Source organism: Leptonychotes weddellii, chromosome 12 (genome assembly GCF_054177405.1).
Source record: "Leptonychotes weddellii isolate Sample4059 chromosome 12, ASM5417740v2, whole genome shotgun sequence".
NCBI classification, from domain to species: Eukaryota; Metazoa; Chordata; class Mammalia; order Carnivora; family Phocidae; genus Leptonychotes; species Leptonychotes weddellii.
In genome coordinates, this window is record NC_138380.1 from 41,049,418 (window position 1) to 41,069,083 (window position 19,666).

General features: G+C 59.3%; 1 protein-coding gene across 1 annotated transcript; it reads right to left on the bottom strand.

Moving 5' to 3' along the window:
* Positions 1-586: 586 nt before the first annotated feature.
* Positions 587-13,680, bottom strand: AQP1 (aquaporin 1 (Colton blood group)). The gene is made up of 4 exons (XM_006748042.3): positions 13,227-13,680; positions 3,691-3,855; positions 3,384-3,464; positions 587-2,663 (listed from the first exon to the last, which is right to left on the bottom strand). The coding sequence occupies exons 1-4, from the start codon at positions 13,614-13,616 to the stop codon at positions 2,484-2,486; spliced, it is 816 nt and encodes a 271-aa protein (XP_006748105.1). The 5' UTR covers positions 13,617-13,680; the 3' UTR covers positions 587-2,483.
* Positions 13,681-19,666: the final 5,986 nt, after the last annotated feature.

The following is a 19,666-nucleotide window of genomic DNA, read 5'->3' on the forward strand; positions in this document are numbered from 1 at the left end:
TCACAGGAAAATACACATCCTCACCAGGTGTGGTACCTACCTCCAGGAGAGGAGTGGCCCACAAGGCCTCAAGGGGCTAAGTTGCTCTTCCCCCCTTAGCCAGTCACCCTTCCCAGCCAGCTAAGCATCACCCGTGCCCAGCGCAACTGCACTCAGTTCTGATGCGTGAGCTCCTGGCAAAACCTTGGGTCCCACTACCTAACACAGATGTGGGTGGGGCCGGAAATGGGAGTGGAGGGACAGAGGGACGGACACCCGAGCAGCCCCTGGTGCTCCCTGAGCCATGCTCTGAGGAGGGCAGAGGGGTTGATGGGGCTGTCACACTTCAGTCCTGCTTTCCCCTATGTCTTTCACACTCCATCACCAAAAGTGGCCCCTATTGGGGGCAGGACCCTGTGTTACTCAGGTGGAGTTCTGGGGTGAGGCTGTGTCCGCCCACGGAGACCAGGGATCGTCAGGGCAGGAGGGCAGGCAATGGCTCCCCCTCAGACTGGGTCTGCAGTGGGGGCACCAGTCTCCTCTTCGACCCCAAGATCCTTCATTAGGAACACAGTAGCCAAAGAGGAAAAACTACAGGAAGCCTAGATGACCTTGTAAGTCATTTTCCTTTATTTTCTTAACATATAATGAACTTCCGATTCCAAAGAGACATCTATGCAGAGCAAACAGATTCAGGGTCTGGCATGTAGCAGTCAGAACCAGGCAGGAAGTGGGTCTGCCCCCCTCTCCCCTCCAGCACGACCCTCACCCCTCCTGGCTTCTGACCACCGCCCAGGCAGAAACCGAGCAGCTGAGAATAAGAGGGGTCAGTCTTATAGTCCCGGGAGTAGCCAGAGACATGGCCTTGGTTGCTAGGCCTGGCCAAGTCATTACCTAGCTGTGGGTCCTTGGACCTCAGTTTCCTTATCTGTTAAATGAGCTAGAAGTCCCTGCTAGGGAATGGAGAAGAGAGTGTGTAGATGTTATGATGAGTCGGTGACCATTTAGGGTTACCTGGTTGTCCTGCTGCTTCCATATAATCTGCAGATGGGAGTCACTTGGGTTTTGTCACCATCATGCCTACAGGCATGCTGGGGGACCTGCTCTGGCCCTGATGGGATTGAATAGACTGTGGAGACAGCTGCCTCCAAAGCAGACTCTCTCCTCTGAAGTGTCCTTGGGCTGCATTGGTAGCTACATCATCAGGCCAAGGCTGACTGTCCCCTCCAGGTAAATGAGAAGGGAAGGCTGTGGCCTGAGGTCACACAGGGAGGCTGTGCAGGTCACCCAGCTGCCCCAAGTGCCTCCAACCAGGAGTTCAGCAATAGGGGAGGGAATCAGCTCCTCCTCCTCCCTCAGCATCAGCTGGGGGCTTAGAAACCCCCCTCAGGGTCCAGCAAGGGCCATGTGCCTCCGTGGGCTGATCCGCACCATGGTCATCTGTCCTCCGGCATGGGGCTTCTGATAACCAACTGCCCTTTAAGAAACACACATCTGCATAAGTGTGGCCTGTGTCTACACTGGCAGAAGGAAGTGGAGAATCACATGACGATTAAGATGATGCAATGAGAGATGGGAAAGGCCAACTAAAACCCAGTGAAGGAGCATGGGTATTGCTCCTTCGCGCTCCATCTGGCACCATCCTGCGACAGCAGACCCTGTCCCTGCTGCATAGGGGTCGGCCCTGCTCCCCGGGAACAGGGACTTCTCGGGGCCTGAGCTGTCTGTTGGTCTCTGCTTTGAACCATGTATGCATATGTCCATGTGTTCACACAGATGCATACTACAGCTCTCCCCTCGGGAAAGAACCAGGGCAAGTGGAGGAAGTGCTGGTCCATACTACATCTTCTAGAACCCACGAAGTATCTACACTTACAGAATAGAGAGGCCCCGGGCCTGTGGAGCTCTCCCTGTCCCTGCCGCCCTACAGATATGGACGATCACAAGGTCATGCAGCAAGTCTGGGGGCGGAGGGGGGCTGGAGGCGAGCCAAACTGCGGAAACGAAGCCGGCCTACCGCTTGCCTCTGACCACGTACCTCCTGCCATCTCTTCCCCTCAGAGCACCCTTGGGGGCAGAGGGCATGTTCCAGAAGAAGGAGGGCCACGCCCAAAGGCACAAAGCAGTAACAGTGGCGCCCCAGACCCCTGCGGCAGATGAGCTGTGCAGCAGCTCTGGGATGAGGGACTTCCTGGCACACCTTCCGTCACACTCTGAAGGGACAGCTTAGCAGGGTGGGTCCCTCTCTTTCACTTCCTCCGTGGCTTCAAGGGAGTGAGCGATTGGTCAGTCGTGGTCCCCAGGAAGCCCTGGGGCCAGGAAACAGAGACAGAGAAAGAAAGTGATAGAAACAGCCCCGAACCAGGCTTGACCACACAGTTCTGGAGGATCTTTGGGAAGTGACGGTGGCCAGCTTGTCAGAGTGTCTACAACATGATTTCACCCTCCCCTCCCTCCACCCGCCCCTGCCCCGCCCCCACGGGGGTGCCCGGGCCGGGGCCTCTCTATTTGGGCTTCATCTCCACCCTCGAGTTGATGTCGTCGCCGTCCAGGTCGTACTCCTCCACCTGGCCGCTGGTCCACACCTTCACGCGGTCAGTGAGGTCGCTGCTGCGCGGGGCCAGGATGAAGTCGTAGATGAGCACAGCCAGGGCTCCCCCGATGAACGGCCCCACCCAGAAAACCTAGGGACAGAGCAGGCATGCTCAGAGGGTGGGACGCCTGCCCTGAAGACGGCCCCCCACCCCCCCATGGCATGGGCTCTCTCCCCACCTGCGCCTGGATTCAGAGGCAGGCAGGGTTGAACCCCAGTGTCCTGACTGCAGAGCCCCTGGAGCTGGCCCAAGCCAGGATGCTGGTAGTGAGCCTCTCCCTGCCTCCGTGTGCCCCCGCTCGGGGTGCCTGGCGTGACTAGCCCAGCCCTGCCCACCCTCCCCAGCTTCTGAAGGGCCACAGGAATGTCTAGCTTGATAAACGGTGGCCCGAAACAGACACGTTGACGGGAAGAGCACCTACATCCGTCGAGTGCTGACTCTGAGATTGAGTGCTCAGTCTCCAGGTGGTGAGGCCATCTGTCCTAGAGGCCACCCTGGGAGGTAAGTAAGTGCCACAATACTCCCACTTCACCGCTCAGGGGAGGCAGGCACCGGAAGGGTCAGCAGCCTGCCCATGTCACACTGAATGGGAAAGGGGCTGAGCCATGATCGGGCCTGGCTCTCCACCACGCTGCTGGGAGGCTGCACCCCGCCACCCCCATGTCAGGCCTTGGTTTCCCAATTTCCTCCCCCGTGTCTGTCTCCCAGAGCCTCCGTGATGAGAGAGGATGCTGCAGAGTGGAGTTGGAACCACCACTCGGCACCAGAACACCCCCGCCCCCTCCAGGGGCTAGCCCTGCGACCCCTTACCCAGTGGTCCTTGAAGTTATGCGTGATCACGGAGGAGCCGAAGGACCGGGCGGGGTTAATACTGCAGCCTGTGTAGTCGATCTGCAAGGGGAAGGGCAGGAGGCAGAAGGGGGAGAGCCAGAGAGACAGACAGAGGGAGAGGAGACACAGTGACACAGAGAAAGCAGGGAGGTGACAATCAGACGCAGAAAGATGGTCAGGAGGCCCCTGTGCTGCCTTCTCAGAGCAGGGCTCTGGCCCCAGCCCCCTGCCCATGACAGGGTACCCCACCCGCCCCCACTCCCACCTGGGAGGGCCCCACACTCACCGCCAGCAGGTGTCCCAGGGCCACAGAGAGGCCGATGGCCAGAGGGCCCGAGCCCCCGAGGTCCCGGCGCCTCCTGTCGGTGGTGGCCAGCACACACAGCACCAGCTGCAGGGTGCCTATGATTTCGATGCCCAAGCCCTGACCAGAGTTCACACCAGGGGCCAGCTGTAGGGAAAAGGGACAGCAAGGTTCGGTGAGCAGGCGAGGTGGGGATGGTGTCCCAGGCCCCCCAGGCCCTGGCAACTCAGTGCCCTCAGAGCCCATCACATTAGCCCCCAGCTGGGCCCAGCGGGGGCCAGGCCCCACCCAAGCACACACCGCTGGGAGTGGACACAAGGCTTTGTCCCTTCCACACCTCTGAGGAGGTGCCAGCTCAGCCCCTGGTACCTGCCTCCACCCTGCAGCACTCTACCTAAAGGCCAGGGAAGCCTGCATCCCGCTCCAGCCAGCCAGAGCATCCTGGGGTACCAGAGTACCCGAGGCGAGGGTCAAGTCCCACATGTGGGAGGGCCCACCTGGACACTATTGCTTCACACCCCACAAGTCCAGAACATTCCACCCCATCCCGTGCTGCATCTAAAGCTCCCAGAGCTGGGGAGGGTCTTCCTCAGTTAGCTGGCCCAGCTCCCTTAGTCTCTCTCCTTGTGCCCGTCTCCCTTGTTGCCCCGCCCTCTGTCTCCTACCCCACCTCTGTCTGTCTCTCCCATTTCTTCTCTACCCTCCCTGTCTTCCCCTCCCTCTCCGTCTCGCTCCTGGACAAGCTCCCCTCCTTCTCCCTGGCCACATAGGCCCCACCACTACCGTCTGGCTGTCACTTGCTCTTGGACCACTTTTAGAAACATGACTCATGGAAAAAGAAGGGGATGGGAGCTGCCATGAGGTCACCAGAGCCCTCCCCCTGCAGCTGCACCAGGGAGACCCCTCCCCAGGGAGTCCCCAAACCTCCCCTTTGTGGGGGTCCCAGGGGCCAGGTGCACCCACACAGGGGAGCTGGGCCATATGGGCAAAGGCCCACTGGCAGAGATGCCCGGATGTGGCCACATGGTCTGCCTTCCCCAGGCAGAGTTGGTGTGTCCAAATAAGCCTGAACTTGAAGTCTCATCCTGGGAACGAAGGGAGAGGGGTTGGTCCTCCAAAGCCGGAGGGCATTTTATAAAACCCTAGGTGGGGGGCCCTCTTCCACCCCCCCCCCAGAGTTTTCTCAGCCCCACCCTGAGGCCATCTTACAAGAACAATTCTCTTCCCGCCTTTGTCAGCAGTCCTGGGTCACAGGGAAAGTGACTCACATCCCCTCCTCTGGGCTGCAGCCCCAGCTCTAGGCTTTTCCTGGCAGACCCCAGCGCTGTAACCCCTCAGCCCAGCCAGCCCTCTGGGCAATGCCCGGTTTTCTTCCCATCCCAAGGTTGGGTAGTGGAGGCAGAAGGCCTGCGTTCAGGTCCTGACTCTCCTTCTTGCTGGGTGCCATGGCCATGGCCTTTCCCTAGTCTGATCCTCAGTTTCCCCATCTGTAAAATAGCTTTTCCTATCCACTTTCCAGAGTGGCTGGAGTTTCCAAGGCAATGGGGTAGGGAGGTCTTAGGGCATTTGGGAAGGGCTGCAGAGGCAGGAGGGACCTGGACAGTTGTGGCTTTGTTCTGGTTCTTTCTCACCTTATCCCCAGGACTGGGGGACAGGTGGAAGGGGAGGGACCCTGCATAGGATTGTGGAGACCCAAGTGAGGCCTGCCTGGAGCCAGGACGAGCTCCATGGAGGAGAGGCCTATGAGACTGGGCCAACTGTACAGATGTCCGTCCACACTCACACCTGCCCTCTTGACAGGCTTCAGGAAGCTCAAGCCTCCTCTTCCTGCTCTCTGCTCTCCAGGCTCAGCCTAATTGCTAGCTGGCGGGAGTCCTGAAACCAGGCCTGGCATGCCAATTAATGGAGCCATCGATCTAAGTGGTTCCTGCCTCCTAGCCTCCCACGTCCGCATCCTCTCACAGTTGTGGCCTGGGCAAGCTCATCTCCTCCCCCAGTTCTTAACCAGGTCTGAGTACCCCAGCCCCTGCTCTGCCCAAAAGCACAGGGTTTCATGCAAAGTGAGCAGAGCCAGGGGCCCTGTGCCATGCCCAGCCCTTTGAGTCCACGGGAAGCAGAGGGGGTGACCACCTGCCCTGGGAACTCTGTGTTATACCCCCTTCCTGACCACCCAGAGCCTTTAGCTCAGAACCACATGGGTTGACGAACTTCCTCTCCCAATAGCCATCACCACCACCACTAGGAAGCCTCCCCCGATTGCTTCAATGTCTACTGACCGCTTCTTCTTTGACCACCAACACACTTGTGTGACTTACATCTGACAAAACTTGATAATTCAGAACTGAAAGGGATAAAGGTCTGCTGAAAGTCAATGTCCAGAAGAAAGCAGGTAAAAATTCAAAATATGTTACTGTTCACAACCCATTAAATTTGAAACAATTGCTTAAATAGAGCTAATCTCAGTTGTGGTCACTTGGTATTGGAAAAAAAAAAAATGTTTGCACATCCCCAGGGAGTTTTGCCCAGCTTAGGGCTTATATGTCACTGACAAAGCCCCCTTCCAAAAAAAACCCCAACAATCAGTTTTATGAATATAAGTATGAACAACAGAATAAGCCCGACATTGAATCTGAAGCATCAGAAAGAAGCAGAGTCTCCATTCTCACATCAAACCCATGTAAGGCCATTCTCAAGGCCCAGTTCAGACCCCACCGACTCCAAGAAGCTTCCCCCGTTGCCTGGCTGGAATTAACTTCTGCGGCTGTGTCGTCATGCTCTCACTGAACCGCCTGCAACTCTTGCAGGGAAGTAAGCCTCCTGCCTCCTCTGTGGGCACCTCAGACCCCTGGCCTGGGGGCTTGGTGAGGACAGAGTGGGGAGACCTTCCCATCTCGCTGCCCGGACCCCAGAGAGGACACTTGCAGTAGTGACAGAAGTTGCAGATAACGCTAATTTTCTAGAACTTCCACCCTCTCTGGAGGCAGCCTGGCTCCAGGGATGCTCTCTGGACTCAGGGCTGGTTTACTGGCTTTCTGGCTGGGAGACCATTAGTTTTTGTGGGTCTTACAGGGCAGGCCGTGCAAGCCTCTGCGAGGTAATGAATGAGGAGGCTGAGTCCCGGGGAAGAGATAGCTAAGCCATCTTGTCCCAGCCAAGGATACTGACTATCTACAGGACCAGTCAAGGGACCCGGCTGTTCCCAGCTTGGACTGAAGAACGGCTGGAAGATGGGTCTATAGCAGCCAGCGTGACCCAGGCACCGGGACAGCAGGGGAGGGAAGGTGTACAGGACTGACCTCTCTAGACAGTGGTCCTCAACCCATCCCTGCTGCCCATGGACAGAATGACCAAGGTCGCTTCCTAGGCCCAGGGCCCCAACTCAACCTGGGCACCCTGGTGTCCCACCCTTGGGGAACAGCAGGCTCCAGAACCAGCCTGGCTGCAATCTGAGCATCCAGGCTCAAAGAACAGGGGAGGGGAGACATCAAGGCCTGCCCTGCTCGCCCAATGCCTCCAGGACTCAGCACTCACAGCGAGGGGGGCCTCAGTGGGTCCCTCGTGTCACCCCTTGAAGGGTATTCCTGTGTCCATGGCCCTCTGGGTAACCAACGCTTTGTGGACCTCTGTGTATCTTTGTAGGTTGGTGTCTGCAGGATCTGGGGGTGACCATATGTGTCTGGGTGTGACTCTCTCCTTTTCTTTTTCATTAGACATTAAGAGGGCTTATTACATCATAATTGAATGACAAGTCTATCAAAGAGCTACATAAATTCTAAATCTGTATGCACCAGACAAGATAGCCTAAAAAAAATGACAACTGACAGAACTGTGAGGTGAATCTGATCAATCAGCCACCAGAGCGAAAGAGTTGACCAGCCCTCTCTTAGAAATGGATAGACTAAAGCAGTCAGACACTGTAAATAGCACCAACGGGAAGGATTTGAGCCACATAATTAACAAGCTTGATTTAAGGAAAATACATAAAGCCCTGCACTCCAAATTTGAGAATATCCACTCTCTTTCAAAAGCCCCCATGTGGACATGCGGACCAACTTAGTCGTGTATTGGCCCGGGCGTCCCAGCTGTCTGAGAATCCCAATCACACACGAGCCGCCTCCTAGCACGGGGAGCTCTGTGTGTCTGGGGGTTTCTCTGTGGCACGTGACCCTGCGTGACTGTGCTGTGCGTCTGGTGGCATTTCTGAATGTGTCGCCCTGTCCTTTGACATCACAGGTGCCACCCCTGGCTGGGAAGAGGGGCGGAGAAGGGAAGGAGGCCCCCCTTGAGGGACAGAGAGCGAGCAGCGGATCTCAGAGGGTCCTTATTTGCTCCCAGAAGCCACTTCATCTTCCTGACAAGAAACAATACACAAAGCAATGGCTTCCTCCTTCCCTCCCTCCTTCTTTTCCTTACTCCAGGGCGTCCCCACCCTCCTGCCAGGGAAAGGAAGAGGCTCTGTTGAGGAGCACTTACCCCTCCCCCCGGGATCCCAGGGCCTGAGTGGAACCACCCAGGCTTGCGAATGTGCTCTACGCCCACCTGCGTGTGCCCCCTTGTGCCGTGTGTGTGTGTGTGTGTGAGTGAAGTGTGAGCATGTGCGCTTTAGAACAGCTGAAAGAACCAAGGGCCAGAGGCAGGCTGGGGGCACGGTCCTGCCCTGCCCTGATCTGCTACGCAACCGAACAATCTCAATGCCTCTGCGGCCTCAGTTTCCTGATCAGTAAAATGGAGACGTTGGCCCGGATGTTAGCCCCAGGATTCCTCCCCCCCTGACATGGGACCCCTGCCCCCAGGGCCCACAGTCACCCTCTGGGCCAGGATTGTCAGTGCAGGATTCCCAAAGAGCCATCTGAACTGGGGTCTCAATATGGCATAAAGCCTGTTACAGGACCTCCCTCCCAGAGCAGCCGGAAGCAAGCCGATCCTACCTGCACGCCCTAACCACAGGGAGCTTACGGACTCGGGGGCAGCCCCTTCCCAATTACATCTGCCTCTCTCTTGTCCTAGTGGTGGGATTTCAGGCACTGAGAGGAGCTGCTACTGGGAATGGGGCATTTTCCAGTCTTTTCTACCATCTTTTGAGTTGGGGTTCTTAACTCAACTGGACTGCAGCTCCTTGGTAACGTGAAGACGGCCCCTCACTTAACCCCCTAAGCACCACTGTGGGGCAAGGAGTCCCCCAGCCCCCGGGGAGGAGCCCTGGCTGAGGGGACATTGACCATGACAACATTCTCCTGTCCACACCTGCAGGTGTGTTGACTCAGCCCCAGCTATTCAGGAGGCACCAGACCTACTGGCACTTCCAGAGGGCAGGGACCATGCCCCACCCAGGGAGGCTCTGCCAGCAAGAACAGGGGGCTCTTGGAGAAAGCTTTCCCAAGCCAGTCCCTAAGGGGTGGGTGTGGGGCATGTTTGACCAGCCTGGGGAAAGCCCTGGTGGCTGGTGCTGAAGGAACCCCCATTGGGTGGGACCCTAGAGAAAGTGGGGAGCACTCTAGGGCTGAGCTCAGGTTGGGGGGCACTCCATGGAATTGGTCTGCAATGAACTAAGGGCTCAAGGCATGAGAGGGAGGGTGTGTCCTGGGGGCACCAGGGGGAAGGTGAGACCCTGCAGACTGGGGAGCTCCAGCAGGCCACGTCCCCTCTCATGGCTTTGCCCTTTCAGACAAGGTGTTCCCAGAGTGAGTCCTGGGTAAGGCCAGGCTTTGGGGTGGGCAGCGTGGGGCCGGCAGGGCTGCTCCAAGGGCCCTCACAAAGGAAACTGCCTCAGAATTTTCTGTGGAGAGGGAAGTCTCCACCACAAAGCTCCTGCCTCTCTACGCCCTCCCCCTCATCTGGTTCTGGCTGGAAACTGTAATTATACGTTGCAGCTAGGGCACCACCCACCCAGCCCCCAGCCCCCTCTCTGGGCACGTCCGTCTAAAAACTGGCTTCCCTTTCCCCAAGCCACCCCCAGCTCTGGTGGAGGCGGAGGGGCCCTCAACTCTGGAAGGACTCGTGGCCAGTGCGGGGGAGGGGGGCCAACAGGGAAGGGACAACCCTCTCACTCGGTGGTTGGGGAAACCGAGCCCAGGAAACTGGGGAAGGGGAGAGTTTAGGGCTGAGGTGAGGCCCTGGGTGTAGCACATAGAAGCAGTCCCCAGGCAGTCAGACCCAGAATCAGCAGGGCTGAGAGAAGACCCCGAAGAGGGAAGGTTTGCCCTCTGCCTGAAGCCCCCATCCCCCGCCCCGGGGGCTGAAATCCCAGACTCGGGGACAACCGGGCATCCAGTCTCCTCTCGGACACAGGCAGACACTGGCCTGAATCCTGACCATCCACTCTCCAGAGCCCCAGCCCCCCACCATGACCCCCACGCCCACCAGCGCCACCCTGTGACTCCCTCACCCTGGGCTCCGACAGCCACCTTGCCTGCGCTCATGCCCTTTCTCTGCCCGGAAGCCCCTTTCCCAATCTCCACATTCAGCCTCCCATGGCACTTCCTCCGTGAAGCCTTCCTGGCCCTCCCCACGGCTCAAAGGCAGAAGTTCCCTTGCCGCCCTGACACCTCTTATCACACCTGCCCCCTGCCCCATATCGCAGGCAGCTGTGCGAGGGGCTTATCTTGCCCGCCAGGGGCCTTGGTCGCCCAGGGGTGGGGAGCTGGCTGACTCAGCCAGTTGGGCCCCCAGCGGTCCCAGTCTGGTTTGCAGGGAGCATCGGTGAGCGAGCCAGAGACGGGAAGGATAAAAAGAGCTGGCTAACGGTCAGGACTCCCAGGTTCGTGAGCATCTTTCATTTCCCAGGGCCCAGCCACGCCCTGCTATGTTCCTACTTCACAGATGGAAACTGGGGCCACCCAGGCAAGGGTGCTGGCCTGAAGCACCAACCCCTGCCTCTGACACTCTCACTTTGGGCCGAAATTGGGGTTTGGCTCTTAGAACCAGCCAGGATCCTACAGGCAGGACAGAGGCCCATGGTCTCTCCAGGGTGTATGCCAAGCCCTGACTCAGTGAGAAGAAAGTTGTCCCCACCATGCCCCCGGGGACACCCCCTGACTCACCCCAACCACTTCCTGTCTCTTCTTTCCCTATTTTCCTTAGGAATCTCCATGTCAACAAAGGGCTCCTCCTAGGTTTGGACCAGGGTGGGGTCCCGGGCCCAAGAGGAAAGAGTGTGTCCCTTGCTGCATAGACTGGTCTCTGCCCTTCTTGAGGCATTGGGGCCACCTGCCAGATCCCTTCAGATCCCTTCAGATCCCAGGTCCAGTGTCTGACAGGAGCCCTTGGGAGAGATGCTTTCTGTTTCTAGGCCCAGGGCTTGCGCTTCTGAACCCGCAACTTCCATGGTGTAGACAGGACAGTGCCCGCACCCCACCACAACACTCCGTTCCCTTCGTTCAGCATGGCCCTTCTTGGGCTCCTCTTAGCCAGACCCTCCTGGGAAGGGTGATAATTAAACTCAAGTCCCCGAAGTGAGCTTGCTGGTAGTATCGGCGGGGCCAAGAAATACCTAGAGACCTAGGTTCCCTCTTGGAGTCTCAGGGTCCTCAGCTCCAAGGAAACTCAACAGGTTAACAGCAGACAGGACTTGAACCTAGAGTGCCCGTCTCCCAGACCTGGGCTGGCCCCGGCTTGAGCCTGTCCATTTTTCTCTCCCACCTGCAACGTGCCCAGCCCCGGCATCAGGGTAACTCTGAGAAATGGAGGCCAGGGAAGGGAAGGGACATTGGAGCAGCGTGTGGCCAGATCAAGATGCCAGAGTCAGTGGCCACCCTCCCTGCCTCTACCTGCGATGCCGAGTCAGAACACAAAGTCGGCCAACAGATGCCTATCCTGCCTGTCCCTTGAGAAGGAGGGGTCAAGACGGCGCCGAAGGCCCGCGGAGATTCAACCCCACCCCTTCGAGGACCTCTTCTCCCGTGCCATCATGCCCAGCGAGCGCCGCTGTGAGCCTGACCCTACCCAGGGGCCACTCCCTCGGGTCACTGGGCTCTGGCCCTCTGCAGAGACTGAAGCTTGGAGGAACCTGGCCTGCCAGAGCTCCCGTCGCTTCCACCCACCTCGGCCACGTCTTTCCTGACTAAAGTCTAAACTCCAGCCTGCAGGCTAATCTTCAATCTTGGGCTGAGCAGCGGTTGGCTCTGCAAGGGGGCTGGGTAAGTGTCACTGTGACACCAGAAGTGCTAATCCCCCCCGTGGCAAGGCTGGGCCAGTTGCCCTCTGCCCGTGACCTTCCCAAGCCTCCCCGCAGCTGCAGCGCCAGGCTCTGAACTTTGGCTGGGAAGCCAGAGAACAATTGCCATAATCACGGGCCGCCGTCTCTGAGGAGCCCTTGGCCGGCCCGCTCGCTGTCCCTACGCCCATCTGCCGCGCCCCGGCCGGGCCAGCCGCCTCTCTGGAGATCTGATTCCTCCTCTGTGCTCCGTCGCCTCCCGCCTTCCCTGGGAAGGCACCCTCCAAGCCTTCCTCAGCCTCTCTCTGGCCAAATGTCCCCCTGCGGCGGCCCAAGCCGGGTCTGAGTCTGCACTTGGCTGGGGCTCTGCAAAAGCCCAGGTCGGCGACAGCAAGCAAGTGCCGCCACCGGCCACCCGGGAGGAGCTCTTTACAGCGGTCCGCCGCCCACCCACCAGCATCGGCTTCCCATCCGTGCCCCCGCCCGGAGCCCACCGGAGCCAGGAGCAGTGGGGACGCACAGGTACACGCTCCCCCCCAGCCACTCCCGCCGCAGCACTAACACCCGCAGACACACTCCCAGCCCCGGGCGCACACGGGCACGCACAGCTTACGCAGCCACCTGCACACACCGCTCACACACGGAAACACACGTGCCACACCTCACAGTGCCCAGCGACAGAGAGAGGAGCGCAGACAGGAGGCAGGATGCGCCCCCCGGCCGCCCCCCTATGCTGCCATCCAGGAAAACCACCTGCCAACAGCCCAGAATGTTTTCACCCCTCCCCCAGCCCCCCACCCCTAGCTTGGTCTAATTCCTGGGGGCCGAGGAGCGGGAGGGGCTTTCTCCTTGAAGGCGGTTTGTTGGGACACCTGTGTGAATGCGGGGCGGGCTGGAGGCCCGTGGGGCCGCCCACCCGGGTCCTGCTCGCACACTCGCCCCCCTGGCGCAGCCGTGCGGGGCATCTGGGCACAGCGGGCAGCGTCTCCCCAGGGTCCAGACTAGGAAGAGGGAGCTGGCTGCCCCGGCCGGGCTGGCGGGGAGGGCAGGAAACTACAGCCGTGGGGTGAGGAACTGCTGGCCCCAACCTAAGCTGCCTCCAGAGCTTCATCCCTGCAACAGACGCCCGCAGGGGACGTTGGCCAGACTATTCTGCCCTGGGTCTCAGCTTCCCACAGTGCCTGGCAGAAACTGGGCTCCGGGCCGCAGGTGTAGCTGAGTTCCAGCCCCAAGTCCGCATGACCTCCAGCCACCTCGCGTCCTCTCTGCTCCTCAGTGTTCCCATATGCTCAATGGGTGGAGGATGAGACCTCCCGCCGTCTCTGCTCCGCTCCAGAGCCCCAGCGCCTGGGGCCACCCCACTTACCTCGTTTCGGCCGAGCGAGTTGTCTGGCAGGGCGGAGGTGATGCCCGAGAGGATGGCGGTGGCCACGATGGCCCCCACGCACTGGGCAAGGATGTACATGACAGCCCTGAGGATGCTGATCTGGCAGCTGAGCAACAGCCCCAGTGTGACGGCCGGGTTGAGGTGGGCGCCGCTAATGTGGCCCACGCTCTGGGCCAGGGTGGCGATGCTCAGCCCGAAGGCCAGTGACACCTTCACGTTATCCTGGGCCGCACCTGCTGTCTGGTTGTTCTTCACCGGGTAATTGAAGCCCAGGGCAGAACCAATGCTGATGAAGATGAAGAGGGTCATGGCCAGGAACTCGGCCACCACCGCCCTCCAGAAGAGCTTCTTCTTGAACTCGCTGGCCATGCTGGCAGGGGGCTCGGCTGGAGACCGCTGCCTGGTGCTCCACTCCCTCTGAGAGCTGAGCCACAGCCCAGGCTGGGCCTATTTATAGGGCCCGGGGGGGGGGCGGGAGGAGAGGGGGAGCACAAAGAGAGGAAGGCCTCTCCTTGCTCCTGGCCCGCCCCACACTGCAAGGGCCTCCTCTCAGCGATGGATGCAGACACAGCTCTGCTGTCGGCCTGCCAACTTTTTTCCCTCCCTCCTCTCCTCCCTCCCTCCCTCTCTCCAACCGCCCTCAGCCCTGCCCAGCTCTAGGAGGCAGCCACTGTTCTAATAGGCTTTGGGAAATTCCTCCAAGTTGGCCCACTCAGGGGGCCAGAGAAATCCAGGTGTCCCGCCCTATGTACAAAGCTCAGGGGGTGCCCATGGGCAGAGCCAGGAGCTCTGGATGGGGCGGGGTGGGCGGGCTGGACTCAGCAGGTGGACGCTGCCTTCCCTGGAGGCGGGGCACCATGATCCTGCTTGCCTGCCATCCCCATCCCATCCCACAGTGGCGTTAGCCTAGAGACCACAGGTCCAGGGGTCCCCAGGGGGCATTCAGGGCCTCCTGCACCCCAGCCCAGGCCTGGCCGCTGGATGTCACTTTAAGGATGTCCCAGGGCCCCAGCACCACAGTCCAGTCCCAGTTGATGGGGGCACAGAGGCATTAGGAGGCACAGAGAGCTCATCTGTGGCCCACCCTGCACTCTATGGTCAAGGGCAGGCCTGCGATAGGCAAGGACATGGGAAGTACCCACTCTGGGAGCCCTCATGCTTCCAGAGCAATTTGAACTAATTTCAGGGCAGATAGAGAAAGTGGGGGCAGTTTAGGATTTTCTTCTCAAAAGCTGCATGCTGACAGACCACAGGGGAGAGTGAAGGAATGGCAAGCTAGCCTGGAGACGGGAGGGAAGAGGAGAGAAGGAGAGAAGACCCAAGACAAAGAGAGAGGCAGAGATGCAGCCGGAGAAGGGAAGAGGAGAGAAGACAGACAGATGGACAGACAGGGGAAGACAGACGGGCAGAATGAAAGAGTAAAAGGGAAGGAGAATCCCCACAACAGTGCAAGTGAAAGAGAGAGATCTCAGGCCAGGCTGAGAAGGAGAGACAGCCAGGGAGCACAGAGGGTGAAGAGACAGACTGGAAAAAGAGGACACATGACTGGAACCAGAGGCAAGAAGCAAAAGCGGAAAGATTGGGCGGGGGGGAGGGGAAGAGGCCGCTCTGCAGAGCCCTGTGGTCCAGGCTGTGCCCTGCACATCCTCAAGCCAGAGGCCCCACAGCAGCCGATTAGCTGTACAAGCAACAGGGAGCTCCTGCCAGTCGGCCAGGCTGCTGCAGTGAGGGAAAGGTGGGGCCCCCGCGAGGTGGGCGAGGCCAAGCCCTGGAGAGAGGGGCCCTCTCTGGCCCTCTCCTCCCACTCCGGCCAGCCCCTCCTCAGTCCTACGCGTGAGTATTGGCTTCTCCCCATTTTACAGGTGGCAAACTGAGGCTCAGCCAGGGGAAGGACAGCTTTAAATTCTGCATGTGCCAAGGGCAGGGCAAGGAGGAGCGTGCGGGTCTTACACCTCTTGTGCAGAGGCCATCTACTGATCATGACACCAGTCCCTCTGGGCTGCCCTTTGGCCCGGCTGCCGCACACATCACAGCCACCCTGGAGCAGTGACAAAGCGCCCAGGGATCCGCCTGGCATTCCCTGGGAGCAGGAGGCCCACTGGGAGCTGTGACCACCTAAGTACACCTACGTGCCTGTAGGTACAGGATGGAGTGCATGCAAGGCAGGGGGTCGGCACGGTGGCAGGTGAGCCCTGCGTGCTCAGAAAGCCCCAGCTGCTGGAGGTCATCTGCGCCTTAGTAACCATCCAAGAGAGGGACCCAGCCCAACTAGGCCCCTTCCCAGAACCCTCCACATCCTTTCCTCTGGACAACACTTGTTCGGCTCTCCACACCCCACGGGGCTCCTCATGCCCTGGCCCTGGACATTCACAGTGTCCTCCTGTCCCCTGAGCTTCCTGGCCCCGACAGGGCCCACATCTGTCCCGGCCCTCCACTTGGTGCAGGGATGAGGGATGCTGGCAGGTACCAGGACTCAGCCTGGAGGCCTGAGGCTGGCAGCAGGGCCCACAAGAACCACTGGACTCAGGCCGGCATGGGGGTACAGCATCTCAGAGACAACAGGAGCCTTCTGTGACAGGGTCCACGGGCCAGGTCAGGACCCGCGTAGCTGAGGATGTGCAATGTGCTATGTGGGTGTGAGTCACGTGGGACGTACTAACTTATCCACCAAATATTTACTTAGCACGAGTCACGTGCCACCTTGTTCTGATCATTGGGGAGACAGCTACAAACCAGACAGCCCAGCTCCTTGTCCTCCTGCGGGCTCTGTGTGTGTGCTTGGGATGGTGGAGCTTGTAACTGCGCAGGGCACGTGGGTGAGAGCATACTTGTCAGAGGACCACGTCCTCCTGGAGCAAGGCAGGATCCGGGGAACCCAGAGGAGGCAAAGCACTTTGGCCAGGGCAAATTAGGTACCCACCAACGTCGGGATGATGTGAGGGTCCTCAGGACAATACCCGGGACACCCACTGTGTCTCCCACCCCTCCCCCATATCAGCATGGCCTCTGCCTTAAATGCCACCCACCATTATAGCTCTGTTCCTTGGGGCAAAGGCACTGCCATCACCAGGAGGCGCCATCCGAATGCAGACCTCTCGGGAATAATGCCCACCTCACTCACCCACCATCTCCCCCAATGCAAAGGGTCCTGTGTAGCCATGACCTGACAATTTCAACGTGAAAGGGAGAAGGACTGCCACTGGATCCCCAGATCCAGGAAGCCCACAAACCCCATGACCTTCTTCTCCCTGGTCTGCCACAAGTCCTGGCCAAGCAGCGAAGGGAGGGAGAAGGAGAGAGGGAGGGACGGATAAAAAGAGGGAGGGGGGAGGGAGGGAGAAAGGAAACAGTGTCTGGCTGAGGGCTCTTCTTCACCACAACTCTGGGATGCTCAGATGGTAAGTGATTTGCCAAAGAATGGCAGAGCTAGGATTAGAACTCAGGATCCCCTAATTCCCAGAACCCCAGTCTGGTTCTCTGCCTGCCTGTCAGGGAAGGCCCCTGATGGTCCTGGTTCCCAGATGGAAACCCGAGTTCCTTTTTTTTTTTTTTTTAAAGATTTTATTTATTTATTTGACAGACAGAGACACAGCGAGAGAGGGAACACAAGCAGGGGGAGTGGGAGAGGGAAAAGCAGGCTTCCCGCGGAGCAGGGAGCCCAACATGGGGCTCGATCCCAGGACCCTGGGACCATGACCTGAGCCGAAGGCAGACGCTTAACGACTGAGCCACCCAGGCGCCCCGGAAACCTGAGTTCTGATGGCCCAGTAACAAGTACAGGACTGAGGGATCCAGGCCCGAGGATGGGCAGGGGACGTGGGGGTAGAAATGAGAGGGCCATCTCCAACTTTTCTGCATAATTGGGGTGGGGTGAGGGACAGATGGGGAAGGAAGCATTGAGCCAAGAGTGGACACACAGAGAAGCCGGGGAAGGCCAGAGCCACCCACCCGTGCAGCCCCGCTAGCCCTGGTTGCTTGGGCTCTGGGGCAGGGTGCCGCCTCCACCCCAGCTCCTCCTCCAGTGTGGCCTGACTTGGTGAGCCACGTGTCCCTCCCATGGGCAGTGGCACGGGCCCAGCCTCCAGATCCCACAGGCCTGAGCCAGGCTAAATAAGGGGGGGACCGCCCCCCTCCCCAACTCCTGAGCCCTGGGCGGGGCCTGAAGCCACTCAGGCCCGGGCACTGTCTGGCCCTCCTGGAGCAGCCGTCTCGGAAAACAGTTTTCCAGATGTGCCTTATTCCTGATGTGCCCAGTGAGGCCCGCTTTCCAGTCAGAGCTGGCTGTCCCCAGGACAGTCTGGGCTCTAGCCCCACCCGGATGCCGTGGGCGAACCTCAGGCTTTGTCCAGAGTTGGGTGGATGCACAGGTCCTCAGATGCATGCTAAGGATTGGGGACCTCAGGCTGTGTGTGGAGAAGACACCCACGGGGGGGGTGGTGGCCAAGGCCGTCACTCTCTTAGTCCAAAGCTTCTGTGGAGCACAGGAGAGAGGGACTGAGGGGAGTGGACCCTCCCTACTAGGCAGGGCAGGGATTTCCCACCCACAGGCCGGGTAGTGGGAAACAATGACTTCATTCCCTCCGGGAGGCCCACCAGGAAGATGGAGCTTGAGCCGGAAGGGACGGCTGATAGCAGACTGGCCGTGACCATGCAGTCACCATCAGCTCACCAGCAAGCTGGACGAATCTTCCAGAATCTCTCAGGCTGTCCTGAACAGAGGCAGAGCGCACTAATGGAGTCTGGGAAGGCAGGATAAGGCTCTGGGGAGGGGGTGGAAAATAACAGAATGCCTTCTCCCAGAGAATCCCTCTGCCACCTCCTAGCTCTGCCCCTCACCAGGGCACTCGGTGCATCCCTCCCCTGACCTTGATCTAGGACCTGCGGGCTTGGCTCTTGGCTGTACAGATGGGGCTCTTCCCGCCCCCCCCACCGCTGCCTGGGAGACATGGGCCAAGGAGGCATGGGCCAAAGCGGGGACTTGGCACTCGTGCGGCGTCATCCTTCCTATGAGGCTCAGCCGGCCCCCCACCCCTGAGCCTGGGGGAACAGAGAAACGACCAAGGTCCAGAGCACAGAGACCAAAAAAGAAGACAGAATGTCCCCCACACTCCTCAGCCCAGTCCTTAAGGCTCCCCACTCATCACCACCCCTTCCCAGCTCCAGTCCAGGGCCCTGGTTCCTGTGCCCCCAGGCTCACTGTTCCCAGATATTTGCATGTACACTCTTCGCCTGCCAAGCACCTTCCTTCTTTCCCCTTCCCAGCTACACCACCTCTCCTGAGCCCCTCCTCCATGGTGACCACGGAGGTTAAGGCCATGCACCCTCACCTCCAGACCCGGTTCTCACCCCTGCCCGTCCCCTGATGGCCTTGTGCAGGTGAGGCTAGAGGCTAGAGGCTAGAGGACAGGGCTTAGGTCTTCTCCCTCCCTGTCCACCATGCCCCCAGCAGAGCTGAGCTGGAGACTGAGCATGGGGGCGGGGGGGCGCCGGGGGGGGGCGGAGATGATCCAGGAGGTGTCTGATTCCCCTGAGAGACCAGCACCCACCTCTCAAAGCCTGTGAATCCCTCCCTGTCTGACAGAGGACTCCTGGCCATTTAGGCGTCACACGATCCCCCTTAAATCAAAACCGGATTTAGCGGGCCACCAGTGGTTGTCCAGAGGCAGAACAATTCAGGAACTTTCTAAGCTACTTCTCCTCTCTCCGCCTTCCCCCACCCCTGCCTTCCCTGAGCAGTGCTCATTATGTGTGTTGGGGCCGGGGTGGCGGGGGGGGTGGGCAATGTCAAGCCTATTTCTGGAAAGTGGAATTTTCTATTTTGATGTTTTACTAATTCTCCAGCAATGGCCCCACTTGATGTTGCAGAGGAGGAGCCAGAGAGACAAGATGGAGACAGCTGCCCTCAGCCCTGCTAGGGTCGATGAGCATTTGACACGCCACATCTAAGATGGGAGCAGGGACTCGAGAATGGGCTAGGCTCCCAGGCCTGAATGAGGGCGCCCCGAGGACACACAGCTGCCCCCTGTCCCACCCCCAACTCTACTTGGACTGGAGGAGAGAAGAGGGAATGAAGTCACGGTTTCCCTAGCCCTGCCCTGCGGGTGAAGAGGCCCTGCTGGGCCAGGAGGGTGGCATCCCTCACTTCCAGAAAATGCTGGTGGTGGCATTTTTGCCAGGGTCTGCCTGGAACCAGCCTCTGCAGTGTGGGTCCCTGGAAGGGAAGTCCTCATCACGTGTGGAAGTGACTTTGGAGCATCTCTTCGCCCTGGCCACACACACGCTTTCCCCCTCCCCTGGCCTGGCTGCCACCGCAGCTTCCACTCCCTCTCCAGGCCCCCAGTCCCCTGCCTAGGCCCTCAAAAATCTCCTATCTATGCCTTCTTAGATCATAAAGCATCAAGATTGGGAAAAGAGGCTCC

Bases quoted from the DNA above. Each gene is read 5' to 3' on its own strand.
- AQP1 (XM_006748042.3), bottom strand. From the start codon at position 13,616: ATGGCCAGCGAGTTCAAGAAGAAGCTCTTCTGGAGGGCGGTGGTGGCC. The intron at 3,856-13,226 runs GTAAGTGGGGTG...TTTTCCCTACAG, and splicing joins ACTCGCTCGGCCGAAACGAG to CTGGCCCCTGGTGTGAACTC. The intron at 2,664-3,383 runs GTAAGGGGTCGC...CTCTGTCCCTAG, and splicing joins ATAACTTCAAGGACCACTGG to GTTTTCTGGGTGGGGCCGTT.